At 38.1% G+C, this 25495-nt stretch overlaps 1 protein-coding gene across 1 annotated transcript; it reads right to left on the bottom strand.

Annotated features, from left to right (window-relative positions):
* Positions 1-1947: 1947 nt before the first annotated feature.
* Positions 1948-25276, bottom strand: SMC1B (structural maintenance of chromosomes 1B). Its single transcript, XM_058805374.1, has 25 exons — positions 25079-25276; positions 23331-23519; positions 22718-22830; positions 21730-21933; positions 21093-21331; positions 20363-20621; positions 19315-19455; positions 17483-17565; positions 16782-16989; positions 16418-16603; positions 15904-16083; positions 14812-14958; positions 14102-14239; positions 13502-13618; positions 11813-11919; positions 10906-11047; positions 9988-10133; positions 8722-8875; positions 7251-7349; positions 6413-6569; positions 5508-5662; positions 4035-4186; positions 3815-3884; positions 2264-2374; positions 1948-2058 (listed from the first exon to the last, which is right to left on the bottom strand). Exons 1-25 carry the CDS (start codon positions 25185-25187, stop codon positions 1948-1950), a joined length of 3717 nt encoding a protein of 1238 aa, XP_058661357.1. The 5' UTR covers positions 25188-25276.
* Between the last annotated feature and the right edge of the window lie 219 nt (positions 25277-25495).

Here is a 25495-nt window from a genome sequence, read left to right on the forward strand (position 1 = left end):
GGGGCAGACAGAAGCAGATGCAACTTCTCTTTGCCTCTATGTGAAGCACTGAACCAAGCTCCTCCTCAGGTGAAGGTACCCAACATTTGAATCTGTCAAAAGTGCCTTTGAAATAGAGGGGTTTCAGTTCTCCCATCAGCTGAACTGCAGGTGGGTTTCTGGATTCTTGCAGGCTTCAGTCTCTGATCCCCAGGTCCTGAAGAACAGTGCTGTTCCACATTTATGGAACCACAGCACAGTGACCCACCTGCTTTCCACTTTTGGCATGAGGATTTGTTTTTTCCTGGGGAGGAAAGACTGGAACACTGCTGCATCTGCAGGAACAAGACTGCAGGGCTGGCACTTCCTGACCCGTGCAAATGTTTTAAATATTGCAACATCACAGGTGGTGCTGCCTTTGGTTCAGCAGGTCTTTACCCTCCTGTCACACAGCCACCTCCTGCAGCTGCTGGGAAGTGCTGCTTTGGGAAGTGCCCATTCAGACTTTTGTGGATCCTGGTGATCAGCTCAGAACCTGTGCACCTGTTGTTTCAAGCCAAGCAAAATCCATCACTTGCACTGAGGTATTTATGACCCTTATTAGGGTTTAAATAATGGTAGTAAAGTCTTGCAAATCCTTATCACAAGGATTTGATTTGGGTCCACAATAGGAAATGCCATCCCTCCCCTTGGTAAGGATGAGCTTACACCCAGCACTGGTGACTTTTCCCTTGTAGACACTGCTGAACTGGAGCTTGTCCAGCAGCCTCCTGAGGGCCATCTGTTGTATCCTCAAAAGTGAGGGGTTGTTTTATCTCCTAATGCATCTGTTACCAGGTCTGAAATAAGGCACTGATGCTGGCTCATGCCTCAGAGTAAATTATTTTATTCAGTGAACTGTGGTAACAACACAAGTGTTTGATGAACATCTGTATCCTGTGAAACATGTTACACTCCTGCTCAGACCATCTTCCTCCCTGAGGCAGGATCCTCACAGCCCCAGCACAAACTCAGGGCTCACAGCACATGACAAGGTAGGTGTGTGTAAGCAACCCACAGGACAAAAAGAACCTCCTCTGTGAACACAAGATAAAATTATTAACAGCCACAAACCAAGGGAAGCTCTTCAGCACACACAGAGGTGGAACATAAGCCAGATAAAGCGATTCCAGCTTTCAGTTTTCTTCACCCAACTTCATTAACTTCAGATGAAAAATTCATTAACTTCCATCTGCTTAGATGAGAAACAGCCAGCAAAGTAACTTAAGTGTACTGGGACAGCTACATAAGAATATTACATTTTTATATATTTTTATGTATATATTTCATTTGCCTCTATAGCATGACTCATTCTTTCCACTTCTCTATGAGGTGAAATAGCTCAGAGGTGAAATTTTTCAAGGTTACATCACAGCTCTAGAGCTGCATCCCAAGTTTTTGTACAGTTAAAAGTTTTACACAGTACTTGTGTAAGGTTGCAGTGGAGAACTGAAATCTGATTGTCACAGAAGTCACCCCAGATAATGAACACACTCCAGTGCCTTACTGTTTTAGAAAAGAGGAAATAATCCTATTCTGAAGGCAGAGACAGCTACAACACAAAAGGTCCTGACTGGAGCAGTGAGCACCTGAACAGCATGCTGGCACTGTGGACTTTTCCTAAGAAAAACAAGAGGCTTGTTCTTTGGGATACTCTACTTATGGAAATGAACCTGCAGCACTTCTTACACCCAAAATACTCGGAATGAAAGCTTTGGGTACCAGTGTGCACACCTCAGAAACAGCCTCAGGCTCTCACTCCTTAACAAAACTGCATCAAGGAGTAGCAGCTGATTCCCTTAATCTGCAAAACTGCTTCACTTAAAAAGTGAACATTAAAATTTCCCTGTCAACCCCTGACAGCCCCATTCAAACTCAGGTTTTAACAGCCAGCTGTGAGCCCAAGTTCCTGCTGTCACCATCCATGCACTACTGGAAGAAAGAACCTTGGCTGGGCTTCTCTGCTGTGTCCTGCTCCTCCTCCTCAGGGTACTCGGTAAGATCCAGGGTCAGGACTTGGCTGAACATGACATCATCATACTGAGAACAGGGAGGAGCACATGTAACACACTGCTGGTACTTGAAATAAGCATTTTGTAACTAGGAGATGCAATCATGAGCTGGAGTTCCCCAAAGCTGTACCTGCACAGCAGGACACACCCAGCCACCAACTGTGACAACACTGCAGGTGTGACCCAGCCCTTGCACAACCCCCTGTGCATTATTTACCCACAATTATTGTTACCTCAGGACACACTCCAATCAGTGCATCTGCCTTGCAATAGAACTCTTCCTTCAGGGAAATAACTATCATTTGGAACTGTTCATGTGCCTGTTCTCTAATGAAACTCGAGACCTTTGGAGAGAAACCAAGTGTTTCAGTTAGTTCTGGCAACCTGAAACAATGCTGTGATTAGGGAATGGTGAGGGAAGGACTGAACTGTGCTAGCTGCAGAATTCCATCATGATTGCTAAAGTGAGAAATAAACCAATTGTAAAAGCCAGATATTTTGCATGGTTTTAAGACAACTCCTCAGGTGTGCTGCTTTTTGAAAACATTCAAGAAAACAATGGTTCATTCCAGTGAATAAAGCTATAAAAAGACAGCAGTGACAAAGAATAACAATTCTACTTTATATAAACTAGAAAAAAAGGTGGAAATCCCTAAAGTTTTTTTTAGAAGTTTGAAAAGTTTGCTACTGGCTGTATAATAATCTTAAATTAGTTCACTGCAGACAGCAGCAAGTTTCTCAATGGTAATGCAACTTAAAGGTAGAAAATTTAAGTTATTAACTGGTGAGACTGCAATTTCCCTCAACATAAATTAAATGCTGCAAAAAGGAAAACCAGTACCTTTTTAATGAACCCTCTTTCTGCACACTTCTATCTACATGAAATGGAAATTAATTTTTTACTGGAAGAACTGTTAGTAAGTTATGGGAAGAACTCTTGTTAGTAAGTTACAAACTTCAGAGTACAGTTCTAACTAGTGAGAGAGCCAAACCCTAAAACTTCCTCAGGGATCTTCATTATAGCCCCATTGCATCCCATCTGAGACTGCTGAAACACACTGCACAAAGTTAAAACAGCCCCAGGGCCTGGGTAACTCCTGTGGACTTGCATCCCAAGGATTATTTAGGGAATTCAGGTCCAGGAACCTCTCACAGTGAGTCAGTAATGTCCAGGAAGGAATTTAATTCTATCTGGCAGGCACAAGTGGTAGAGCTTTCCAGCTATCTATTCCAGAGGTACCCTCCAAGCAAACTCTGGGGTACTTGGCACATCACAGTTAATGCCATCAGGGGAAAAACCAAAATATTTGGTGTTTAAACGACTGCTTTTGTTTGTTAGGCTCCACCAAGACTGACATTAGCAGTAGTGCTAGTAGAAACACTGTTCTGAAAAAGAATGCTTCCACAGAAGAAAATCCAGGCATATGTGGGGAGCTTTAGGATTCCTCCCTGCAAAATTCTCCCTGTTCTGAGCCTCCCCTTCCCAGGGGCTGCCACCCACAGCTGCAACCTCTGCTGTTTCTGCTCCAGCCTCAGTTCTTGTTACATTGAACAGTTACTGGCAAAAAGGGAAAGAGAAATTAAGAGGGCAGGAAGGTGTTTTAATGAAGAAAAGTCATGGGACTTTTCTCTCAAAGACTCATTAGTTCAGCCCTAAATCCAACCGAATTAAATTAAATCAGATTCAGTCAGGCTAAACAATCTCTGTATCCCAACACCCTGCAGCAGAAGTAGCCATCCTTTTACAGAAGGTACCAGATACTGTTGGTAAAAGAGCAACTTACTTTATCAATGTTTGTGTTGTCCAGTGCAGCATCTATCTCATCCAAAATAAAAAAAGGAGCTGGACGAAAGCTGTAGAACACAAGGCAGTATTTTGCACGGAGACACCAAAATGTTAATCCACATTCTAATTACTTACTTACTCCATAAATAAAGTTGATAGCATTTTGCAATATTCTTCTTATATTTATTGTAATTAAATAATTAGAACAGTTCTCTTACCTGTGCACAGCAAACACCAGAGCCAGGGCTGCCACAGTTTTTTCCCCTCCTGACAAACTGTCCATGGGCATGAAGCGCTTGCCCGGAGCCACGCAGTGAAAGCCAATCCCTTCCAGATAGGGCTCCTCAGGGTTTTCTGGGCTAAGGAAGGCCTAGAAACAAACACATTTAATTGTTAATTAATAGTGAGATTTATCCAAGTATTTCGATGGGTATCCTTTAGGTTTAAATACTGCCCGAGGTAGTGAGGAAGCCAGTGAGTTTCTCACTGTTCATCCACTCTGAGAGCAGCAGTATCCAGTTCCTGGAGAAAATGGTTTTGTCAACAAACCAGGATCCCAGAGGCTCAGTAACAAAACCAGTATGGAAATGGTGCCACTTATTTGTTATTTCCAGACTTTCAACTACTGAATAACCTTGATTTTATCACCCTTTATGTAATGGCTTTGAATTTTTAAATTATTAAAATATTACACTTCAAAAGCAGATTTATTCTTTTTTCACCTGGAAGACAATATATTTGCAAAATTGCCTTTTTCGGTGAAAGTTTAGCTTTACAGAACTTAGCTTTGAGCTGGACAAAGACTGCTTGTATTAAAGTCTTTTTCTGTACTTTGTATCTTGGTTCCCAGGGACAAAATTTAAAAGCATTATTTTAAAAGAATTACCATTTTCCTAACTACTAAAGGTATGATTGGTAACATCTTTGCTAGATGTTTTCTTTTTCTCATTAATAGAAGAGACAATAAAATAATAGAGACTCTTCCCCTCTGCATAACTGGAGACAGGTAAGAGAAATTTCCTTACTTAACCCTCATTTCAAATGTCTCCTCTCAAATCACAGACATCATGGAAGAAAACCAAACAAACACACAACATGCTGAAGAAAACCACAAAATCTTAAGAGTTCAATCCTTTAAAAATTCCACAGTCTATGGAATTTGACATAACCAAAGCATTTGGGAGATCCCTCTTGACTTTTGGTATTAACACAGGAACAGTAACAATGATAATTGTGAGACAGTTTTTCTGCATATTTCTTAAAAGTTGCAAACATATTATGTCTGTATATGTTTTCTAAACATTTAAGTGGGATAGAAGGTGCTTCAAGACCTTGTACAGAACACTAGCACTGATTTATGATTTTCAGTTGTCTGTACTCATGATTGTTATTAGTGTAACCTGATGTGTAAACCAATGTTATTTTTAAATGAAGTACTCAATTACATTTCACACTTGTATTGTGATAATTTACCAGTCTGCTAAAAGCAGAGTTAAACTAAGCCAAGGTCACAGATTACCTCTCTCTGTCTAATGTCAAGCTTACTGCCTATTCCTTCTCTGACCCTAAACTTCTGTAGTCTTTATTTCTGTGATTTTCTTCTTAAGGTCTTTGGAAAACAGTGCTACTTTATTCTAGATAACAAAGCATCCAGTATGGCCTTCAAGGCACAGCCCCTGCACACAACTCACCTGAGCACTGCTGTTCCTGCAGAGCCTCTTGTAGATCCTGTCAATGGCTATGGAGGCATGCTCAAAGCACCTGCTGAACAGCTCATATCTCCTTTTTTTCACCTCTTCAAATTCCTGCTTGCATATTCTGGCCTCCTTTCTGCTGTTCTCAAAAGCTATGGAAAAAAAAATAAAATAATTCTTAAGAAATTACTCCTTAAGAAGTCTTTGAGCAAATACACAGAACAAATGTATAGTGGGTACCTTGAACAGCATCAAAGAAAATACTTATTGCAGAAAAAGGAACATTCCAGTATTGTGCGAGTTTCCTTCCAAATTCCAAATGGAAGACCCACAAACCAGCAAAGTTGTGATGTATTCAATCTGCTCTGTGCCACATTGGTCTGGAGCAAGGAACAATATTCTTCTCCTAATTCCTTCTGGGAAGCAAGCAGCCCTAAGCAGCACCAGCACTGACCTGGTACAGCTCCAGAATCCCTGAAGTTTCTTACATGGTTAATATCTTCAAAACTCTCTGGAAATAATAATCATTTTGCAGAAATGCTCATGTATGAGTTTAGGACAACATACACAGTTCCTTCAGTTATGTAAGAAAAATTTAAGCAATTTTAACATTAAAGTCAGCTTCTCAGAAAGCTAGTAAAGAACTCTTTATAATGTCACATGGGGAACAAATATCTTCCCAATCATTCAAACTGTATTTCAACAAACTACTCGACACTCAAGTGTATGTTAATGAATTGCTGAACATGTAATTAAAAAGATAACTGAGGATAAACACTTGAGTACAAAAAAATCCCTTAATATATCTGAAACAGGCAAAGCCAGCAGGACCAACCCCAAGAAGAGGAATTTCAATGAGGGTGGAATCACAAAAGTGAGTGACATGAAAGACTCAGTGTTACCATCTATTGATTCTTGGAACTTGTCCCGAGCTATCAGTAACTTCTCTCCTGCCCTCAGGTTTGGAGCAGCTGTCTTCATTAATGTGACCTCTTTAGCTTTGATTTCTTGCTGCATTTGCTTCACTTGATCCTCTATATCTTTATCAGATTCTAGTTCCTAAAGGAAAAAAACCCAAAAAACAACACAGCAATCGAATTTGCTTTTAGGCTAAGACACTTCAATACATACAGCAAAGCACTCATGGTTCCTGAAACAATTACCCCACTCATTAATAGCTTTAACTTGAAAAACAACTGAAAATGCCACCCAGGTCTTATTTCTTGCAATGAATCTACCAGGCCCTCACTCTTCTTCCCCAAGACCTTTAAAAACAAGAAGCCAATTATTTTCTCTCAATTCCCTTTTTAAAATACAACACAGGAGCAGGAGTTGTGCTTCACTTCTTGATTTTTAAAGAAGAGGTTCTCAGTGAATTCTTCGAGATAAGTTCTACTGATGACAGATTCATCCTCTGTTCTGTGCAGGCAGAAGGTAAAGGAGGAAGGAAAAAAAAAATCAAGGTTATATTAAGTCTCTCAGTTCCATTTTTGTGGTTCAGGTAAGCTGTAAGTTAAAGCCAGTTATATGGGAAACTGACCTCTCTAGAAATCCCACACATCAATGCTACATCACGAGTACAAAACCAGAGCACACATACACATCCCCTTCAGCTTAGCAGTGGTTTTACCAAATGGCACTTAAAGACTAGGGAAGAACAAAATAAACAACAAATAAAACACCTTTCACAAAAATAAAAATCAGACACTCCATCTCTAATAATTTCAGACAAAAGATTACCTTAAGGTCAGCTTCTAGGGTGCTGTAGTCTATCTGAATTCCCTCTTCCCTCTCATAGATCCCTAATAGAGCCTGGGTTCCTTCTAGTTCAGCTCCTGGCTGTAAGATGAACAACATTCCAGTTCAGAAATACAACAGGTAACTTTGAAACTGTAAAACCAATTCATTAAAAAATTCTAAAATTAAGAGACAATGGTAACATGGTATGAGGTGTATGTAATCCATGGCTCTTGCTTGGCCCAAATGGAATGAAGAGTTAAGATCTCATGAGCCTAATTAACACACACACCTTTTAAATGAAGATGAAAACATCTGCCAAACTCAGCTTGAAGCTATGCTAAAAGCAGCAGCAACCTGTTTACTACATATTTACAACACTGTACATACTGTAAATCTCCTGATTGGGAAGATGTAAACTCACTGATACCAGTGTATCCCTTCCAAGGGAAGGCTGTGTAAGCTGAGGCATTCCTTCCACTCAAAAGAATCAAGGAGCTTCAGTTCTGTATAGCACAAGCAGAGAATCTTGTACTGCCTGTCACCTGAATTTCAAACAATAAAACATGTCCTATCTCTCATTATTAGACCCCTTTCCCACCAAGATTTTTTCTCACAACCAAATCCTGCTGGTCTTCTCTGTGAGGCTGATTAAGAATCCACACTGTTATTTCCTTCTGCTCCCCTCCTTGATTTCCTCTCTTCCTTATTCAGAAACAGTGAGAGCAGAGTTCCCACATCCTTGGATCATTGGCAGTTCCTCTTTCCCTTCACAGACTGCCCTGCCCACCCCACCTCACTGCCTGCATCTTGTCTACTGCCCAGTTCACACCTATCCTCCAGCAAAAATACCTTTCTAAGGAATGGGTTCAACAAGACTCCTGCCAAATTCACACACTTGTTCTAAGTTCTTCAAAACCCACAGCTCATTTCTCCTGTAACAGTGCAGAAAGTTTATTTCTCCTCACAAGAGGTGTGTTGGAAAAAAAGGGAAGATGGAGACAAATAATGAGGGGCAGCCATCAGATAGAAGGAATGTTTCTATTTTAGCCTATCCCTGATTTCTGTGAATATCTACAGCTACTGAACACAAAAGGATGATTTTATACACAGCATTTATATTATGGATGATAGACCAAATATGATCTTGCACACGCCATATTTATTTACATTTCTGAACTCACCCCTGTGTATCCTCTTACTTATCTTCATACCAGTTTTCTTGTACAACAAGATTTTATATATTTCACAAGAGTATGTTTCAAGCACAAGCAAAAAGACTTGCAAACAGTATTTCTGTCTACAAAAATAAAAATAAATCCTCCTTTTGAATGAAAGAGACCTGATCACATGAATAGAGTGCACTGGTTTGAACATTACTATGTAAGAGAAACAGTCCTGTAAGGAAAGAAAAATTAAATTCATGAGTAAGTGTTCCTCCATGATATCTATCTTCTGTAAACACTGTAAGTACCTCTATTTCACTGATGTCATCCAGTGATCCAGCCAGTAACTTGATTTTCAAGTCCTGCACCTTGCACTCAAGCAGCAGATTGTGTCCCCTTAATCTCATCTCTTCCAGGGAGGTTTCTAGAGCTGTAGCTTCCCTCTGCAACTTTGTGGCTTCTCTACATGCAAAAAGGCACAAAACAACTCAAAAGTGGAAGCATCACTGCTAATAACATCCACAGAAAAACAGCACGAAAAATACAGCACAGAAAACAGATTCCAAGCACCAAGAGGGCTGCTTCCTCTTCAATAACCCCCACCAAACTAAAGCAAAATGGTATTTCTGCCATCCCCTCCATTCTCCCAAATTACTCCAGAGGGAGCCTCAGTCTCAGTGCATTAAAAGCACATTCAAATACCCATCTTTCCTAATTACAGACTTCCTCTGTTCTGTTCTGTTCAGCTCTAGTGAACATGTATGGAGATCTGATCCTTTAACAGGTAACCAAGTATCTTTTATCATTACTCTCCCTGAAACAGCTTGATTCTTTACAACCAATTCCTGTGATAGCATCAAGTTACCACCAGCAAAACACTGTTAAAATTATACACAACATAAATTACAAGGCATACAGTCATGAGTTAACAGAAAATTCCACAAGTTTACATAACCATACTGGCACATACCATGTGCCAATGTGATGGGGTTTTTAAACGTAGCGATGACTTCTGATTAAGGGACAACATTAATGAGCAAGCACAACAGAACTGAAGTATAAACTGTCCAAAAAGGAGCTGATTTAATGTAACAGTAGGAGAAAAACTAATACTATCTTTAGGTCATTTTTTTAAGGCATCCAACATATGAAAAGTCTGGAAAAATAACAATAAAATTGGAAAATAAGTGTTCCCATTAATCAGACCCACTGTACAACCCAAACTGAACTGTGAAACTACAAGGGAATGTCACATGCTGCCAATCAAGCTGTAAGCTACTTCATATTCTCCACAAGGGATGAGAGATCTGTGGTCAGAGATCACAGTGAGACTTAAGACTAGGTAGATAATAAAATAATTCTGTATGGTTTATGGGATGGCCCTCTTGAAATACTCTCCTTCACACACTGAATTAGAAACACTGTTCAACTAAGGCACACCGTAGATGCAAATCATTATATCTCTAATAAATCTTCCACAAGAAAACCAAAGATAAATCCAAACATGTGATCAGTAAATCCATTCTAAATATCACCCCTTTAATCATCTTCCCAGGAGTAGAAGTAGGAGTTACCTATTAAGAGTTAACATTGTCTTTCTGAACTCTTCAACTTCATTTTGGCTTTTTGCAAGCTCAGCTTTATGAGCACTTAGTTTATCCTTAAGGCGTTGCTGCTCCTCCAAAAGTTCATTCACTTTTTTTAGAAGTTTTTCCTCATCCTGCAGAGAAATGTTTAGATTTTTAATCTGCCACCAAAAATCTAGATCTGGAACCTCCACTATACAGAAAGGAGGAGTTAAACTGTTACATTCAAATGTGTTACAGAGAAGAACTGAAAGGCACTGGGGAGGTGGGATTTTCCCCACTTTGTGACAGTTTTATACATTCCACATTTTGGTTTTTGTTCAAAGCACCCATCTTCTCCTTCCCTTTTCTGTGAACAAGCACAAGCTTGTTTCTTTAACAAGCACCATCACACAGTACAGGATAAAGAACATTGTGAAGGAGGAACCCATACATATTATTTGAACTAAAAATCTAAATTGGTTTCATAGCATTATTTCAAATGTATTGGTGGCTGTAAAATAGCTTAAAGGTGTAAAAGCACCAGAGTTGCTTGCTCTTACTCATAAAATCTTTGTTGAATCTGAGCCACATGCTGCTGGTTTTATCTACAGTACTATGTTGCTTCTTCATAGCAACAGAATACACTAACTGAACAAAATATAAAATAATACTGTACAGACAGTAATCCAAAACCTAATTTTTAGTAAGCTTATTTTTAATAATAAATAAGCATTCAAATATGGCAGTTTATTCCAAAGTTAATATGCAATATGCATCTGCATTTGCCTAAGCAATTACAAAGTCAACCCTGAATTAACCCCTTGAAAAATTAATCCACAGCATCAACTACATTTATTCCAAATTGAAACTGAGAGGAAAGAATGTACTGAATTACAGAGACAGAAAAATTGTTTTTATTATTACCTTCTGTAGCTTGATAATCTCAGCTTCATCTTTATGAATTGTCTCCCTCAACTTGCTGACTGAGTTTGTTAATTTTTGCAGATGATCACGATTATACTCCAGCTGCATGTTCAGTCGTGTCCTCTGATTTTCAAACTCCAGTCTAGTCAAGGTACAGGATTTAAAACCACTTCTTACAAGGCAGGCTATTAACTGTGACTGGATTCTATTTAGATACCATTATGTATACTCTATGTGAACACAAAAATCTGCATTACATTGATCACACTACATCCTGTGAATATATGGGAAATCACAAATATACAGTGATACTGGTTAAACAAATACAATATAGATTATAGCCACATCAATATGGAAAGTGACACCTGAACTTCAACCATCAGTTCATTCTAACATTTTCCTTCTAAGATACAACTCTGTGGTGTAGAGACACGTCTGTGAGAGAAACACTAGCTGAGGTTGCCTGGAAAAACTCAAGAACTTGTCTTCCTTACAAGAGTATGTTCCTACACCAAACACCTGCATCTTACACCCAGTTCTGCTCAAGATTTATTCACACATGAGTGACCCTTCATGCTATTCTCAATCTGGGATAGTACCATTTTTCAATGTGGGTATTAGAAAACTATTTTTTATTTTATTACAATACTGCTGCCAAAATAGTAAATGTTGCCTATCAAGTTTGTTGCAAGCTGTCACTGACTGTGTCTAACAAACCCAAACCATTGCAGTGATCTAACTGATCCTTATCTAATTAATCCACAGCAGTGGCCTAACTAACAGTGACAAGGAAAACCTTCTACATTCTCCTATGACTTTGTGTTGTTTCCTGTGAGGGAGTTTCTCCAGTACCAGTGTGCCCAATCTAATACCAACCACTGGTTCACATTTTAGTGACAGATATCACCTTCTCTTATCAATCTCCTCTTGCTGTCTCACATGCTCTTGTTCATACACACGAATATTTTCTATGCCAATTTCTTCACAGAACTCCCGGAACACATCATCTTCAACCTTCAAAGACAGAGAAATGGAACAAAAAATGATTATGCTATTTTGAAACTCACAGATGTAAAATACTCAATCACTTCATGCTACAGGCTAGATTTTTAAGGTACTTCAAGAAAACAGCTAACAACTACTGAAAATTAATTTGTACTTGAGATTTTCAAATTTGTACTTGAGATTTTCAAATAACACTTTCACTTTAAATGACAGACATAAGGCATTTGTGATCTACCAAGTGTAACTCCAATGCTCTTCTAGACAGCAGCTGGTCATTCTGAAGACAGAAGTCATCACAGTGGAACCAGCTTCCCTGCTTTTACCTGTTATTCCCAGGCAGCTGAAGAAGAGAAAGCTAGACAGGACACTAATCAGATACACTAAGTTTCTTGGAGTTGTAATTCAGTTCTTTATTTGAATCCTTTCAAGAGATCCATCAATATTAACTACTATGCTCTGTTTATAGAAAAGTCATAACAAAAACTCTGTCACAGAATAGCTCATTTCCTAATTATACAGCATATATTAACAAAAGCATCAGTCAAAATAAATTCTAATTTTTTTTTTTTTTTTTTTTACAATTTAAGCAGGTGAATACTAGGTACAGTGTATATGACTGGACTGAAGGAAGAAATAACAACAGTCCATTCCTATAAATTCCTATTTAAAAGGAAACCCAATGGACTGGACAAAATTTTAAGAGAACTCTACAGGTCAAAGCCTGATATTATTTATATTGTTTTGGTATTGTTTAGGATTTTTAGCCAGGTATCAAATACTACAAACCAAGTTACACTATCCAAGTCACACTACTCATTGGAAACTGATGATTGGATCCAAATCTACGTTTTTGCTTTTTTCAGAACAAGCAAAAGAAGTTCCTGTATCTGGAATTCTTACACAGTTAACCATCAATGAGTTCCTCAGTGTTTGCAGATGACAGACATCTGCACTCCCTCATGCCTGCACCCCCAGCAAGACACAGAACAGGCAGCAATTCTGGCTTGTTCTTACATGTAGAATTCCAGTCATGGATTAATCCCAGACTGACTGATGAGAATGGGTCAGAAGCCAGGAACTAAATTACAGATATAAGATACAGCCTGAGTTATTGCAGACAGTGGTGAGGAATGTCTCTTTCTCCAACAATATTCATTTACACCAGCATCTAAGTCCTGGGCTCTGTATTTCCCAGATAAAACTGCAGTACCATTTTTCCACAGCTTATAACAGATTTCTTGGTTTGACAAGAGTAGCAGCAAAGGCAGCTTCAAAACACAGGTAGGGATGAGGTGCCTATTTCCCCAAGAGGTCAATTGCTGCCTACTCCAGCAGAACCCAGCAAGAAACTCCTCTTGGCATCACATTATGCTTTACTAACATTCCCTTCCCTGAATGCCTTTAGTCTCTTCATCACAATCCTGCTCTGCAATCTGTCCACTGTCTGTATGAACTGCTCTAGGGACCACTGGCAGATTGGGAAATTACAGGGAAACCAAGGGATGAGATGGCCAAAGTGTCTACATCAGTAAAACTTAAGCTTCTGTAGCCTGATAGCATGAGCTCTAAAAGCTCTGACAGAAGGCATTACCTTGTTAATTTTCTTCTGAAACTCTTCTATTTTTTCTTTTCTTTGTACTATTCCTTCATTCAGCATATCACGCTGAGCTTCAATATTTACCAGTTCACTTTCCAGTTTTGATTTTTCCTAGATAGAGAGGAAAAAGACAATGATTTTTCTCAACAGGAAGATCAACTTTCTAGAAATTAAGGGACAGCTCTGTTCCAGGTTAACTGGGTTTTTTTCTAATTAAAAACATTAAATATTTTCTTCTCAAAAGCCACTTAGCCACTATTAGTGCCAATTTGCATGTAACAATTATAGTTTTAACAAGTGGAAAAGTAAACTAAGTACCTCATAAAGTGCACTTTGACTTACAGATTTCTGAAGGTTACTAGATGATAAACCAAGCTTACCAGAAACCCAAGTTTTAAACCACAATAGAAAAAGCCTCATGTGAAGTACTTTGCAATCTTTGTTTTTTATATTTTATCAATTCCTCAGCTGAAACTGTTGTATGTAAAACTTTAACTGACTTTAAATACTATGTAAGGAAGTAGCATTACTCGATCAGTAACTGCAGTTAAAACGATTATCAAACATGAAAATGATAAAGATTTAATATTATACCATGAAGAGATTAGCAAGATGTTTTTTTTTAATGATGTCCAATTCACTCTGTGAATATTTAAGTCGTGTCTGAGTTCCTTGGCACTGAGCACGCAGCTGCTTCAGGTCAGCCTCCTTCCGTCTGATCCTCATCAAGTCCTGGAAAGTGTTGTGGTGGGAGAAAAACAAAAGATGAACTGTGAAAATTACTTGTTTTTCAGATGTTAAAGCTAGCCCCACTGACCTAGGCCTCGTTCAAGGTAAAGGCTGATAGCACAGGTCATATGCAATATTAATATCATAATGGATTTATTTCTCCCAAGAGAGTATCCACTTGCAGATTAAATTACAACTCCATTCCTCTTTAAAAAAGCCAACTAAAGGTATGACAAATCATTTTACACTGGCATGTTTTGGTTCATGCCAACATTCCCATGTTTACACAACCATATTGTCATTTTCATTACAAGTCTTCAGGTACTCTTAATGTTTTCCAGGAGGGAGCTTGGACCAACAGTGTTGTCCTGTATTTCTGCCTGTGAGCTGAGAACCACAGCCAAGAACTGAGATGCAGAGTTCATTATTAACTGGAAGAGGGTGAACAGCTATTATGTCCTGTCTGCATCTTCCAGAAGCTTTAAAAATTATACTTTTAGAAAATCACCTTCCCAGAGGTGAATTAAGTTAGACACAGCATGACTTCTGCAGTTAAGTGCTTTTAAGAGACCTACCTTTAACTCAGTAATCAAGCTATCTCTTCTTTCTTTCATTTTATTCATTTCTTTCTCATCCCAACATCTAGCTTTAAATCTTAAATCACTTGATCCTCCAGAAATCACTCCAGATTTCAAAAATAAAGTTCCATCAAGAGACACTGTCTGGAAGAAAACAAGTTATATCCAAATAAATCTCAAAAAAACCCAGCCAAAGTATCCCATGCACTAGTGCCCAAGATATGGTGGTAAAACAAGTAGCAATCACATTTGAGTTGGACTCAAATTTTTCTTTTCTCTTTCAAACCTGCTAACATGAGGCATTTGAATCAAATAGAAGTCTGTTCCTTCTTAGAAGTAATCACATTTTGGTATTATAACAGCTGATCAGAACATAAAATGAAACTATCATTTCCTTGCATATAGCCCCTTGTGTATACACTTGCACTTAAAAAGTGTAGAACAGACCTTTTAAGCTTGGTAGAAGAGACCAAGCAACATGGTAACAGAATAAAGGCAAACAGCTTGTGAAATGTACATTTGTGTAAAGAACATGGGTGTTTGTGACTTTATTTCAAGTAAAAATGACTTCACACTCACCTTCAACTTAAAACTCTCTTAATCAAAATTTTAGAAGGTTTATTAAGTGAATGAAATAATGTCTGCAGCAATAGAGACAGGAATATGAAGAAAGAACTGCAGAAAGTGACAGAGAAGCTTGCAGCCCTTAATATAATCCATATCTACAACCAAGATATTCTGGCAGGTATTTTAAAGTATTTTATAAGATAAAGTTTGTGTTTTTAAATAAGACAGTTTAAGAAGCATAATTATCCATTCCTCCTACTCCTCATAACAAGGACTACACCAACACTCATATTTGGACACTAATTATCCTTTCATTTGCCTCCTTTTTCCAGAAAACCACTTCAACTTACTGTCAGAGGCAAAATCAGCCAAGTGAAGTATCTAGTGATTTGTTTCTGCGGGATTAGAGTACCAGCTCTGTGTTTATCTGCAGTACTCCAGCATGTTTACAGAAGAATTATTTAATGGCATCCAATACATAACTGCAATGGTAAATGTATGCAATAAACTTTGGCTTCTCACTTTCAGCCTCACTGGTCCATCAAATGCAATGTGTTTTGCTTCCTTAATGGTTTCACAGATCAAGGCATTCCCACTCACAAACTGAATCACTTTTTTCAGTGGAGCAAATTGGGTTTGTACAACATCCACCATCATTTTAGCTTCTTTTATCTCCCTTAGCTTCTCGTTAATTGGTTTAACCTGTAAGGCAAACAAGCAGTGTTGTTAAAGCAAAGCATGTCCAAATCTGAGTAGTCTGGGGACAGGATGTACAGATCAACACAACAAGGAGCTCAGTCACTGCAAGACTAAAAACAGATCTGAGGTTTATTTTCTCTGTACACCACTGTCCTTCAACCTGCATAACCTATTGCATTGCTGCTTATGATGGCATAAGATATAATTGTATAAGCTATGCATCAAATCAAAGGACACCAATGCATGGAGAATAAACAAGACAGTTCAAAATGAGCCAGTATCAAGACTTAAAAGTGTAGTAACTTGCTGATGACAGGAGAAGGAAAAACATACTTACATCAAGGTAATCCAAAGCAAGAAAAGTTTCAGGTTCAGCTCGTTCCTGTTTTAGGAACCGAATGCAATCTCTTGCTATTTTTTCAGTGGCAACAACAATAGCAGTCATGTATTTGCTGAATACCTTGGTAACAGCAAGCTGGTATTTTTTATGAATAGGCTGACACAGGTCAAGCAATCTTCCAAACTGAAGATGAAAACACAGAGAAGTATTAGTTAATATTAATACTATACACTCAAGCAAGAACAAAAGTTAGAAAGATATTCCAGACTGTCCAATTTACTCCAGCTGCTTACTCAGCCTGCTGCAGAACTTTTAAGTCTTAACTCTAAAATAAAGCACTTAAATGAGGCCATTCCATTACCACAGAATCTGGATAGAGCCTTTTTAGACTTTCCAGGATCTCTGCTCTCATCTGCTCACGCCTCCCTTCATGGTAATCAATCTTGGCATTCTGCAGCTCACCAACTATTTTGTTCAAGTCCTCGTTCACTTCAGCCATTCGGATTGTTGCATTCTCAATTTCCTTAGCCAGCGCTTCCTCCTGCTGCTTTTTTTCTGTTAGTGATCCACTTTGAACAGAAGCAAAAATAAAAAACAACTCACATTTTCATTTAGACACCCTTTCAGTATAAATGAAGGTCATTCTGAAGTCACCTAACTTCACAAGCAGTAAATAGCAGGCAGAAGACAAGACCCAGGAGACAAGAACCAAGGTGTGCTAATACACAATGTAAATATTAATGCTTTCTAGAACAGCACAACTACAAAATTCTCCTGTTTTCTTGCTCAGAATTTGTCCAATAATAGCCCCATACCCACAGTACCATAAATTGTGAGAACTTATACCTATAGAACTGATTCAAACAAAATATGGATTAGTCATCATACTTCCTACTTTATTTTGACAGCCAAAGTGACTGAAATATTAAGTAAAATTAGTAAGAATTCTAGTTCTTATTAAAATTTCAAAGAAAATAATTAGAAGGAAATAGAAACCTGCTATGTTTTGAAAATGATTAACACCCAAGAAATCCAGTTAGCTTTTATTTTTTTTACACATACATGCATACTTTAGCATATTCTTCCAACTTCTCTATGCGCTTTTCATGCTCTTCTACCTGTTCCACAGTCTGTTTGATGGTCTCCTATGCAGTCACAAATAGAATGTGTTAAAAATAAATCAGAGCAAAATGACAGTTTTAAGTTTTTAAGATACAGGTCTACGTTAAGAACAAGTACTGAGATAGATCTTTTCTTCTTTATTGCTATTTCATGGTGAAGTGACAGCATCTCTTCTGCAACAGTAGGTGCCAAGCTACACCTGAACAAATGACATGGGGAAATTATTATACCAAGGCCATTATGGGATTTTCCATGTTCAGCTACAATTTAGGGAAAACCTATTCAGCACAGAGAATCAAGACACCACCACCAAAAAAAAAAAACAACCTTTCAACAAAGCACCAGGAAATTATAGGTGTTGAAACAAAGAGGTGCTACTCTTGGCCCTACATCAATAGCTTTTTCCAAAAAAGTTGAAACAGTTTCCAAACTGACACAAAACATTGCAGTAAAAAAACCCCACCAATGGTAAAAAAATAATTTTCAATTACTCAAATTTATTAAAAACACATTAATTGAAGCAAGTAGAGAGGAAAAAAAACATACTGCTAGCTACACAGTTTATTAAACCTTAATTTAATCCCTGGACTTCTTTTTAAATAGTTGTAAGGATGGAGAGTTAACTTGCACCCACTACATTGTTTGCATATACATATTTCATGCACTCTTAAGTAACCCTTATTCTTTTCTCAACAACACAATGGGACTTGCTAGATTAGAAGCACAGGCAATGGAATTTATTTCACTTCTAGATACCAACTACATTTTTCTGGTAACTAGTAATTTAAAAAAATTTTATGAAGTAAAAACGGATGTACAAACATTATCTTCGCTATTATTATATCCTCATAAACATGGAGTAAAATACAGACTTTTCCATAGAAGCAAGCTTGTATGTTCAAGAATTAGGTGTTTGGAGCTCTATCACTTGTAAAGCCTCATATGATGCATTTTTAAGCTTTCTGAACAGCAGTCTCCCTCAAATCTTGACTCTGTAACTAAATGTTGAAGAACTGCATCCTGCCTCTCTAACTTCTTAGTAGGTGACAAAAATGCAAGTTAGCAGAGTTAAAAAAAAAAATACAGCCAGAAAACCCAAAACAGGCCAAGGTTTCCAGCACACCAGAAATGCCAGCACATAGCATTCTGCCCTTTTTACTTCTATCAGAAGCAACCATCAGGAATGGTAACCAAGCCAGAGTGAAAAATGCACATATTTTATTCTTACATGTTTGGATCTGCAATGACAAAAGATATCACAAATCAAAATCACTGCAACTGTATTCACACAAAAAAGCTGCCTATGAAGTGCAAGACAAGAGAGGTCACTGAGATTTTTCCAACTACAACACATTCTTACACACAACTGACCTTAAAACCATCTCAGCAAAGATGTTGCTGTGATCAAAATACACCTCTGCAGGGTTTGAGTATCATACACACATACAACAGCAGTGGGACACCTCAGAAAAACTACACTTACACAACCAGAGACTGCTGACAGTTAAGCCAATGTTGAGAGTACTTGTAAAATATGAGAGCCAAGGCTTTCAAACCCAAATCCTCAGTGTGGGCTCATGCACATGATTTCTGAACAAATTTAGAGGCCATTTTGCTAAACCTGCTGCAACATGGAAACTAAGTTAGCACTTCCAATGTATCTCTCTTCTGCTGAGGATTTGATTAGCTCAAACCAATGAACATGTTTATATACAGTTATACCAGAGAGACATTTTTCTCCTAAGAACCTAATTCTAGTTTGACACAGATACCTCAATTTCATTTTTCTTCCTGCGATTAAGTTTCAGCCTTTCTTGATCTCCTTTATCCTCCCAACGAAGTTTTTCCAGCTGCTGGGCCAGTGTAGCTACTTTCTTTCTTGCCACCTCCTTTAGCTCTTTGTACCGCTCTAACTGCACAAAAAGAAACAAAAAAAGAAATTTTCATTCCTTGGAAAGTGAGAAAACTCATGTTGTTACAGCCTCAAGCAACTTTACCTACCTAAATTTTATGAAAATTATCCAGGAGACTCCCCTAGCTTCTGATTGCATTATAGCAACCTGAATTTTTTTACATTAATTTTCAATCCAAAGCTTACACCTAACCGTTCTCACCTACAGTCTTTTTTTATCCATTTTTATTACTCTTATTATCCAGGGAAGCTTACAGTACTTCCCAATCAACCTGAAGATTTACACTATGTTTTTGCCCAAAATTAGTGCAGTATTTTCAGCATTCTCATGTTATTAAAAATTTTTATACAAAAAAGAATTTAAAATATAACTATTTTAAACAAATCTGCTAAGTGATGACTAACTGACCAAATGCCTCTAAAGTGCAGTGCAGGAAGATTCACAAACTAAGGTAGCAACCCTGCAGGTTCTCCATTAATTGATCAGAAATTATTTTAAAGAGGAGACAGTGGAAAACAGCTATCATGTAGTTTTACAAACATTTGTGGCCACATGGTTGCAGAGACAGCTTCTTTCCAAGTGAATTTACTATCCAGGGATGTAGCCCTTTCCCTCTCAAAGGAGATGTTATGTCTACTACCAAGTCTTCACTGGTTTTCCCTAATTGATACCTCAGATGAACAGTTCTCAAAAATCACTCACCCTGAGACCCTGACAAACATTTTCTGTCCTACCCTCCCACAGTGTACCATGTGTTTAAATAAAACTTAGAATTTTGGTTTTGTTTATGGTCAAGGGTAAAAAGATCACTAAAAATCACAGGACATTGGTGAAATAACAGTTTCTGTGTAATCAGGAGCATTTTTGACTTCTCTAGTAAACAGCACTTTTGGGCCTCCAGGTTTACCTGACTTTCCCCCAGCTCAATATCTTCTGCTCTCTCCATTCTCTCTTCTGCAGTTTTCTCCTCAAATGCTCTCCATGCCTTCTCAATATCACTCAATTCAATCTCTAGCTCTTTTATGTTCTGCTTTTCCTTATCACAGGCTTTCTCCTTGTCCCTCAGACATCTTTTAGACATTTCTACTTTCTTGATTTGGTAGGATGTGTTTTCCTTTGCCTTTATATAGAGGGGTCTCTGCTGAATCAGTGATGCCTCCAGAGTCCTAAAAAACAAAACCAGAAACAAGCCCAAAACAACCAACCCCAACAAGACACAGCCAAAAGTGCAAAGCCACAGGAAAAGGGGAGAGAGGGAAGACAGAAAAGACACTCCCTCCCCACTGCTGACCACATATGCAAACAATCAGTTTTAAACTGTAAGGGTAGGGTTTACACTGTGGGTATGCCCACAGAGGATTTTTTTTATATCCAGTGAAAACAGTAAATTAAGAAGTGAAACATAACCTCCGAAAATTTAATAGCAAACAAGTATTTATATAATGAAAAATATAACTAGGCATGGCATAGGAGGTAAAAATAATTTCTGGATTTTACTTCAGTGAATTACTAGGAACTGATTTCCACAGCACTGGACTATCAACCACATTTTCACCAGGAAATGCACACCTGCCAAGGAATTCCATGTGCAGATAATGTTTTATTCAACTATCACAGAATCTGATTGGAAAACCTACTTCATTTCTTTTTCCATATGCTGTTGGTCCCTGTTTAGTATCCCAAACATTTTTTTCTTGACTTTAAATGAATCTTCTGCTGTAGAAAGAGCCTCTTTCTTGATATGAGCCTCCATATTCTTTTCATCCAAATTGTTTTTCAGAAAGCTAATTTGTTTTTCATTGTGATAAAGCTGAAAAAGCTGCAGCTGTATCCTTTCTTCATCCAGTTCCTTGATTAACATCTGGTAATGCTCTGCCTACCAACATTAAAATTTAATGTATAGTTTATAAAAACTGTTTTCTATCATTAGCAGTCTAATTTCAAGTGATGAAAGTGATGGTGTACAAGTAGCTCTAATTCCAGTAATGGTCACTAATCATAAAACTCAAATATTGAAGTCAATACTTTTAATTAAATATACTGGCAAACCTATACTTTCTTTTATTTAGATTATATGTATCCCTCTACCTTTTCAAATGATACTAAATTATTATACAGTATGCCATACTAAAAAAACTACAGGACTAAAACAAAAAAAAAAGTTTGTGGGTTTGTTTTGTTGGTTTGTTGTGCTTATTACAAACACTACTGAAGTTCACAAGAGATGCAAAATCTGGTAACTTAGCATGAAAAAACTGATTAACTTCAAGCTACCTCCTCTTTTTCTATCCTTGCTTGTTTGCGTTCTGCTGCCACACTCTTTTTCTTGTTATAATTAAACTGTGCATCCTCTTCTGCTTGCTGCATTTTCTTCTTCTTTTGTTCATAGTCTTCAGCATATTCCCATGAATTACTAATTTGTTCAAAAAGTTGAGTTCTCTCCTTTGGCTTCTTCATGGCAATTGACTCTACTGTTCCCTAAACCAAAATTGAAAATAAATAAATTATGCAGCAACATAGATCATTCTGATGCTTTACGAATTCAGGAGCATATAGTACAGATTGACTTTTGTATTTATTTATGGTCAACACAGCTGGTGGAAATGCATCTAGATTCAAGCTCAAGGAAAAAATTCATGTCAAAATGAGGAGAAAAATTCATGTCAAAAATCTGAGTACCTTGCCAGCCACTCAGATTTCTATAGATGTTTCTGTAAAAGGGAAAAATCTATTCTTTCCTTAGGATTTTTTGTCAGCAATTCTAAGCAACATGATTTTGTGAAATGTATTATTCATCAAAAGCTTAAGGCCTATGTCATAAAATTCTTGACAACTGATAGTTGAATAGAATTTTTAACCCCTCAATGTTAAAAAAAATCCTTTACATTTTCTTGTGTCTTTACTAACAGGAGTATTTAAAGACGAAATTACTTTTTCCTAGCACTGTTGCAATTAAATACACTAAGCATTTATACAGACCCATACTTTTCTATATATATTGTGAATAACAGAAGCACTCAACTTCTTCCACGTTAGCCTCTTTCTTACTAGTGTATGCATTTATATACCAACCCCATTAAATGTATTTAATGGGGTTGGTATATAAATTGTATTTCTTGTATTTCTTGCTAAAATCAATAAAAAGTATGTTGCCTTGTACTTGGCTAAGGGTGCTCTCATTTCTAGACAAAACTTAACTGTGTATCCTATGAAATAACCTAAGAATCTTTTGGTTTCCTTTGAAAGTACCTTGAATGCTCACCTGAAAAATAAGGCAATTCCTGGCCTTGACAAGAATTCCTACTTTTTCTAGCTCAGATATGTAAGCAGATCGGCTGACAGACTTGTCATTGAAAAGAAACTCAGAACAACTACCTGAAGGAGGAAAGGAAAAAAAAATACTGCTGAAAATGGCTAAACAAAAAAAAAAAAAAAAAAAAAAAAACACTGGAAAAGTTAAACTAGTTGGAATAATTTAACTGAGCAATTTTCTCAGAGAGCACAATAGGTTTCAATTACTTCTTTATTCCTTTCAGTAATTTATTTTTTCTGTTTAAAAATTCTAGTTTCCAATTTTAGTACTTTCTAAAGGAACTGACACCTGCAGCAAGGTGTCAGACCCTATTTCTTAGAGCCTACATCACCCACAGACCCAAAAGAAATATCTAGAGATGGATACTGAGCAAAGAACTTGCTTAATTTTTTTAACTAATTAAATCTATTTTTTCATTTATATCACCATCTGAAGGACTATACTAATCTGCCCAACTATGAACTAATATTGGGCATCTGAAATTCTAACTTGGGTATTTTTGGTCTTCATTTCTTTATATATCACACAATAGACAGTACCTGCAGTAGAATCTAGAACCTACCACGGATAACTCTTGAAAATGTTTTTTCTTCCCCATCTTCCTCACAATACACAATCTTCACACTGGCTGTAGAAGAAACAGGTTTTCCAACATGTGCTCCATGGATAAGTTCTCGAACACTTTTAACTCGCAAGTTTGATGTTTTTTCACACATCACAAAGCTAACAGCATCCATTATGTTAGATTTTCCTTAAAAATTAAAAAAAAAAAATGCAGACATTTTTGACATGACATAAATGGAAGTATTTTATTAAGAATTAAAGAATCTGGGGAATCACCAAATTATTTTAAAATTCTATTTCTAATTATGTATTTTTTTTATTCTTTTAGGAAGAAATTCTTCTCTCTGAGGGTGGTGGGATAGCGGTATGGGTTGCTTAAAGAAGCTGTGGATGCCCCACTCCTGGAAGTGCTCAATGCAAGCTGGATGGGACTTGGAACAATCTGGTCTAGTGGAATGTTTGATGGAGTGTTAGAACTAGATGACATAGGGGGTCCCTTCCCACTGAAGCCATTCTGTGATTTTGTGACTTTATCGAGGAAAAGCTGTTGCACATAATAAACACATTTTTAAGATGTAACACACTGGCAGCAGAAAATAAGCCTATCTGGCATTATAGCAACCTGAATTTTTTTACAGTAAGTTTCAATCCAAAGCTTATACCTAACAGTTCTCATCTACAGTCTTTTTTTATCCTTTTTTACTACTCTTATTATTCAGGGAAGCTTATAGCACCTCCCATTCAATCTGCAGATTAACACATATTTTTTCCCAAAATTAGTGCAGTATTTCCAGCATTCCCATGTTATTAAAAATTTTTATACAAAAAAGAATTTAAAATATAACTATTTTAAACAAATTTGCTAAGTGATGACTAACTGACCAAATGCTTTTAAAGTGCAGTGTAGGAAGAGTCACAAACTAAGGTAGCAACCCTGCAGGTTCGCCATTAATTGATCAGAAATTATTTTAAAGAGGAGACAGTGGAAAACAGCTATCATGTAGTTTTACAAACATTTGTGGCCATATGGCTGCAAAGACAGCTTCTTTCCAAGTGAATTTACTATCAAGGTATTATCCCTTTCCTTCTCAAAGGAGCTACCCCACTTACAGACCCAGACAAGATAGTAGTATACTACCAGTTTTACTCTAATTATATTGCTATTTTTATAAACATTTTATTACTATTAAACTTTTAAAATTTTCGAAACAAGTGACTGGCGTTTTTCACAAAGAATATCCAGCACTCTGAGATCACACGGTGCTGCTGCCCCTTCAGAGCGTCGTCGGTGTCAGCCCCGCTCCACAGCAGCCGCCATTTTACAGAGCCACCTTCCCCTTCCCGGAGGAAGCGCAGCAAAACCCACAGACTCCCGTCAACAAGCAGGTTTCCACTGGTACAGCCCGGAGTACTAAAATAAAACCATCTTTATTTGATTTTTGTAAGCTGAGATGGCCAAGACAAGGTGTGCTGTTCGCAAAATAGGCTTTCTGCTTCAGCTAGAATGCACCAAGTCAACACGAACTTTTCTCCCCCGCAGCCTGCTCCTGCCCTTCCATCCTGAAGAAAACCCACACTTTCAGCTAAAAATTATACAGCAGGTGCTTCCTAGGCTTCATTTATACTGCCACACCTTCAGGTGCACATGAGGAGGTTTTCAGCAGGTCCGTAAGGCTAAATTCCACCAAACTCAGCCCTCAATGTTGGCAGCTCATGGAGCAGCTGCCCCCTACCCACCCACAATACCTGATCCATTGGGCCCGATGATGCAGTTGAACCTCATGAAGGGCCCGATAACCTGCTGGCCCCTCCATGACTTGAAGTCTGTCACCACCAGCAGCTTCAGGTAACCCATCCCCGCGGGGAGCTGGGCTCAGGAGCTGCCGAGCTCCACACCTCAACCCCCTCAAACAATCGACGATGATACTTTACCAGCTAGTTTACCCACAAAAAAAACGACCCCCACCCCACGACCCTCTTCGACGATTTTATCGCCTCAAAGGGAAGGAAGGGCGAGCCCGCCCCGCCCTCACAGCCTGCGCGCCTCGTGCGGCGGCTCCGCCCCGCGGTACGCTCGGGAGTCGCCGCTCCCGTTCCCATCGCCACCGGCCGCCTTGTGTCCCGGCTGGCCGGTGCCATCGCGACGGGCCGCCTTGTCTCCCG

Source organism: Ammospiza caudacuta, chromosome 5 (genome assembly GCF_027887145.1).
Source record: "Ammospiza caudacuta isolate bAmmCau1 chromosome 5, bAmmCau1.pri, whole genome shotgun sequence".
Classification (NCBI taxonomy): domain Eukaryota; kingdom Metazoa; phylum Chordata; class Aves; order Passeriformes; family Passerellidae; genus Ammospiza; species Ammospiza caudacuta.

Excerpts from the sequence above, each read along its gene's own strand:
- SMC1B (XM_058805374.1), bottom strand. The coding sequence starts at position 25,187 with ATGGGTTACCTGAAGCTGCTGGTGGTGACAGACTTCAAGTCATGGAGG. Across the intron at positions 23,520-25,078 it reads CATCGGGCCCAATGGATCAG|GAAAATCTAACATAATGGAT; the intron begins GTATTGTGGGTG and ends TTAATTTTTAAG. Across the intron at positions 21,332-21,729 it reads CAAGGATAGAAAAAGAGGAG|GCAGAGCATTACCAGATGTT; the intron begins GTAGCTTGAAGT and ends TAATGTTGGTAG.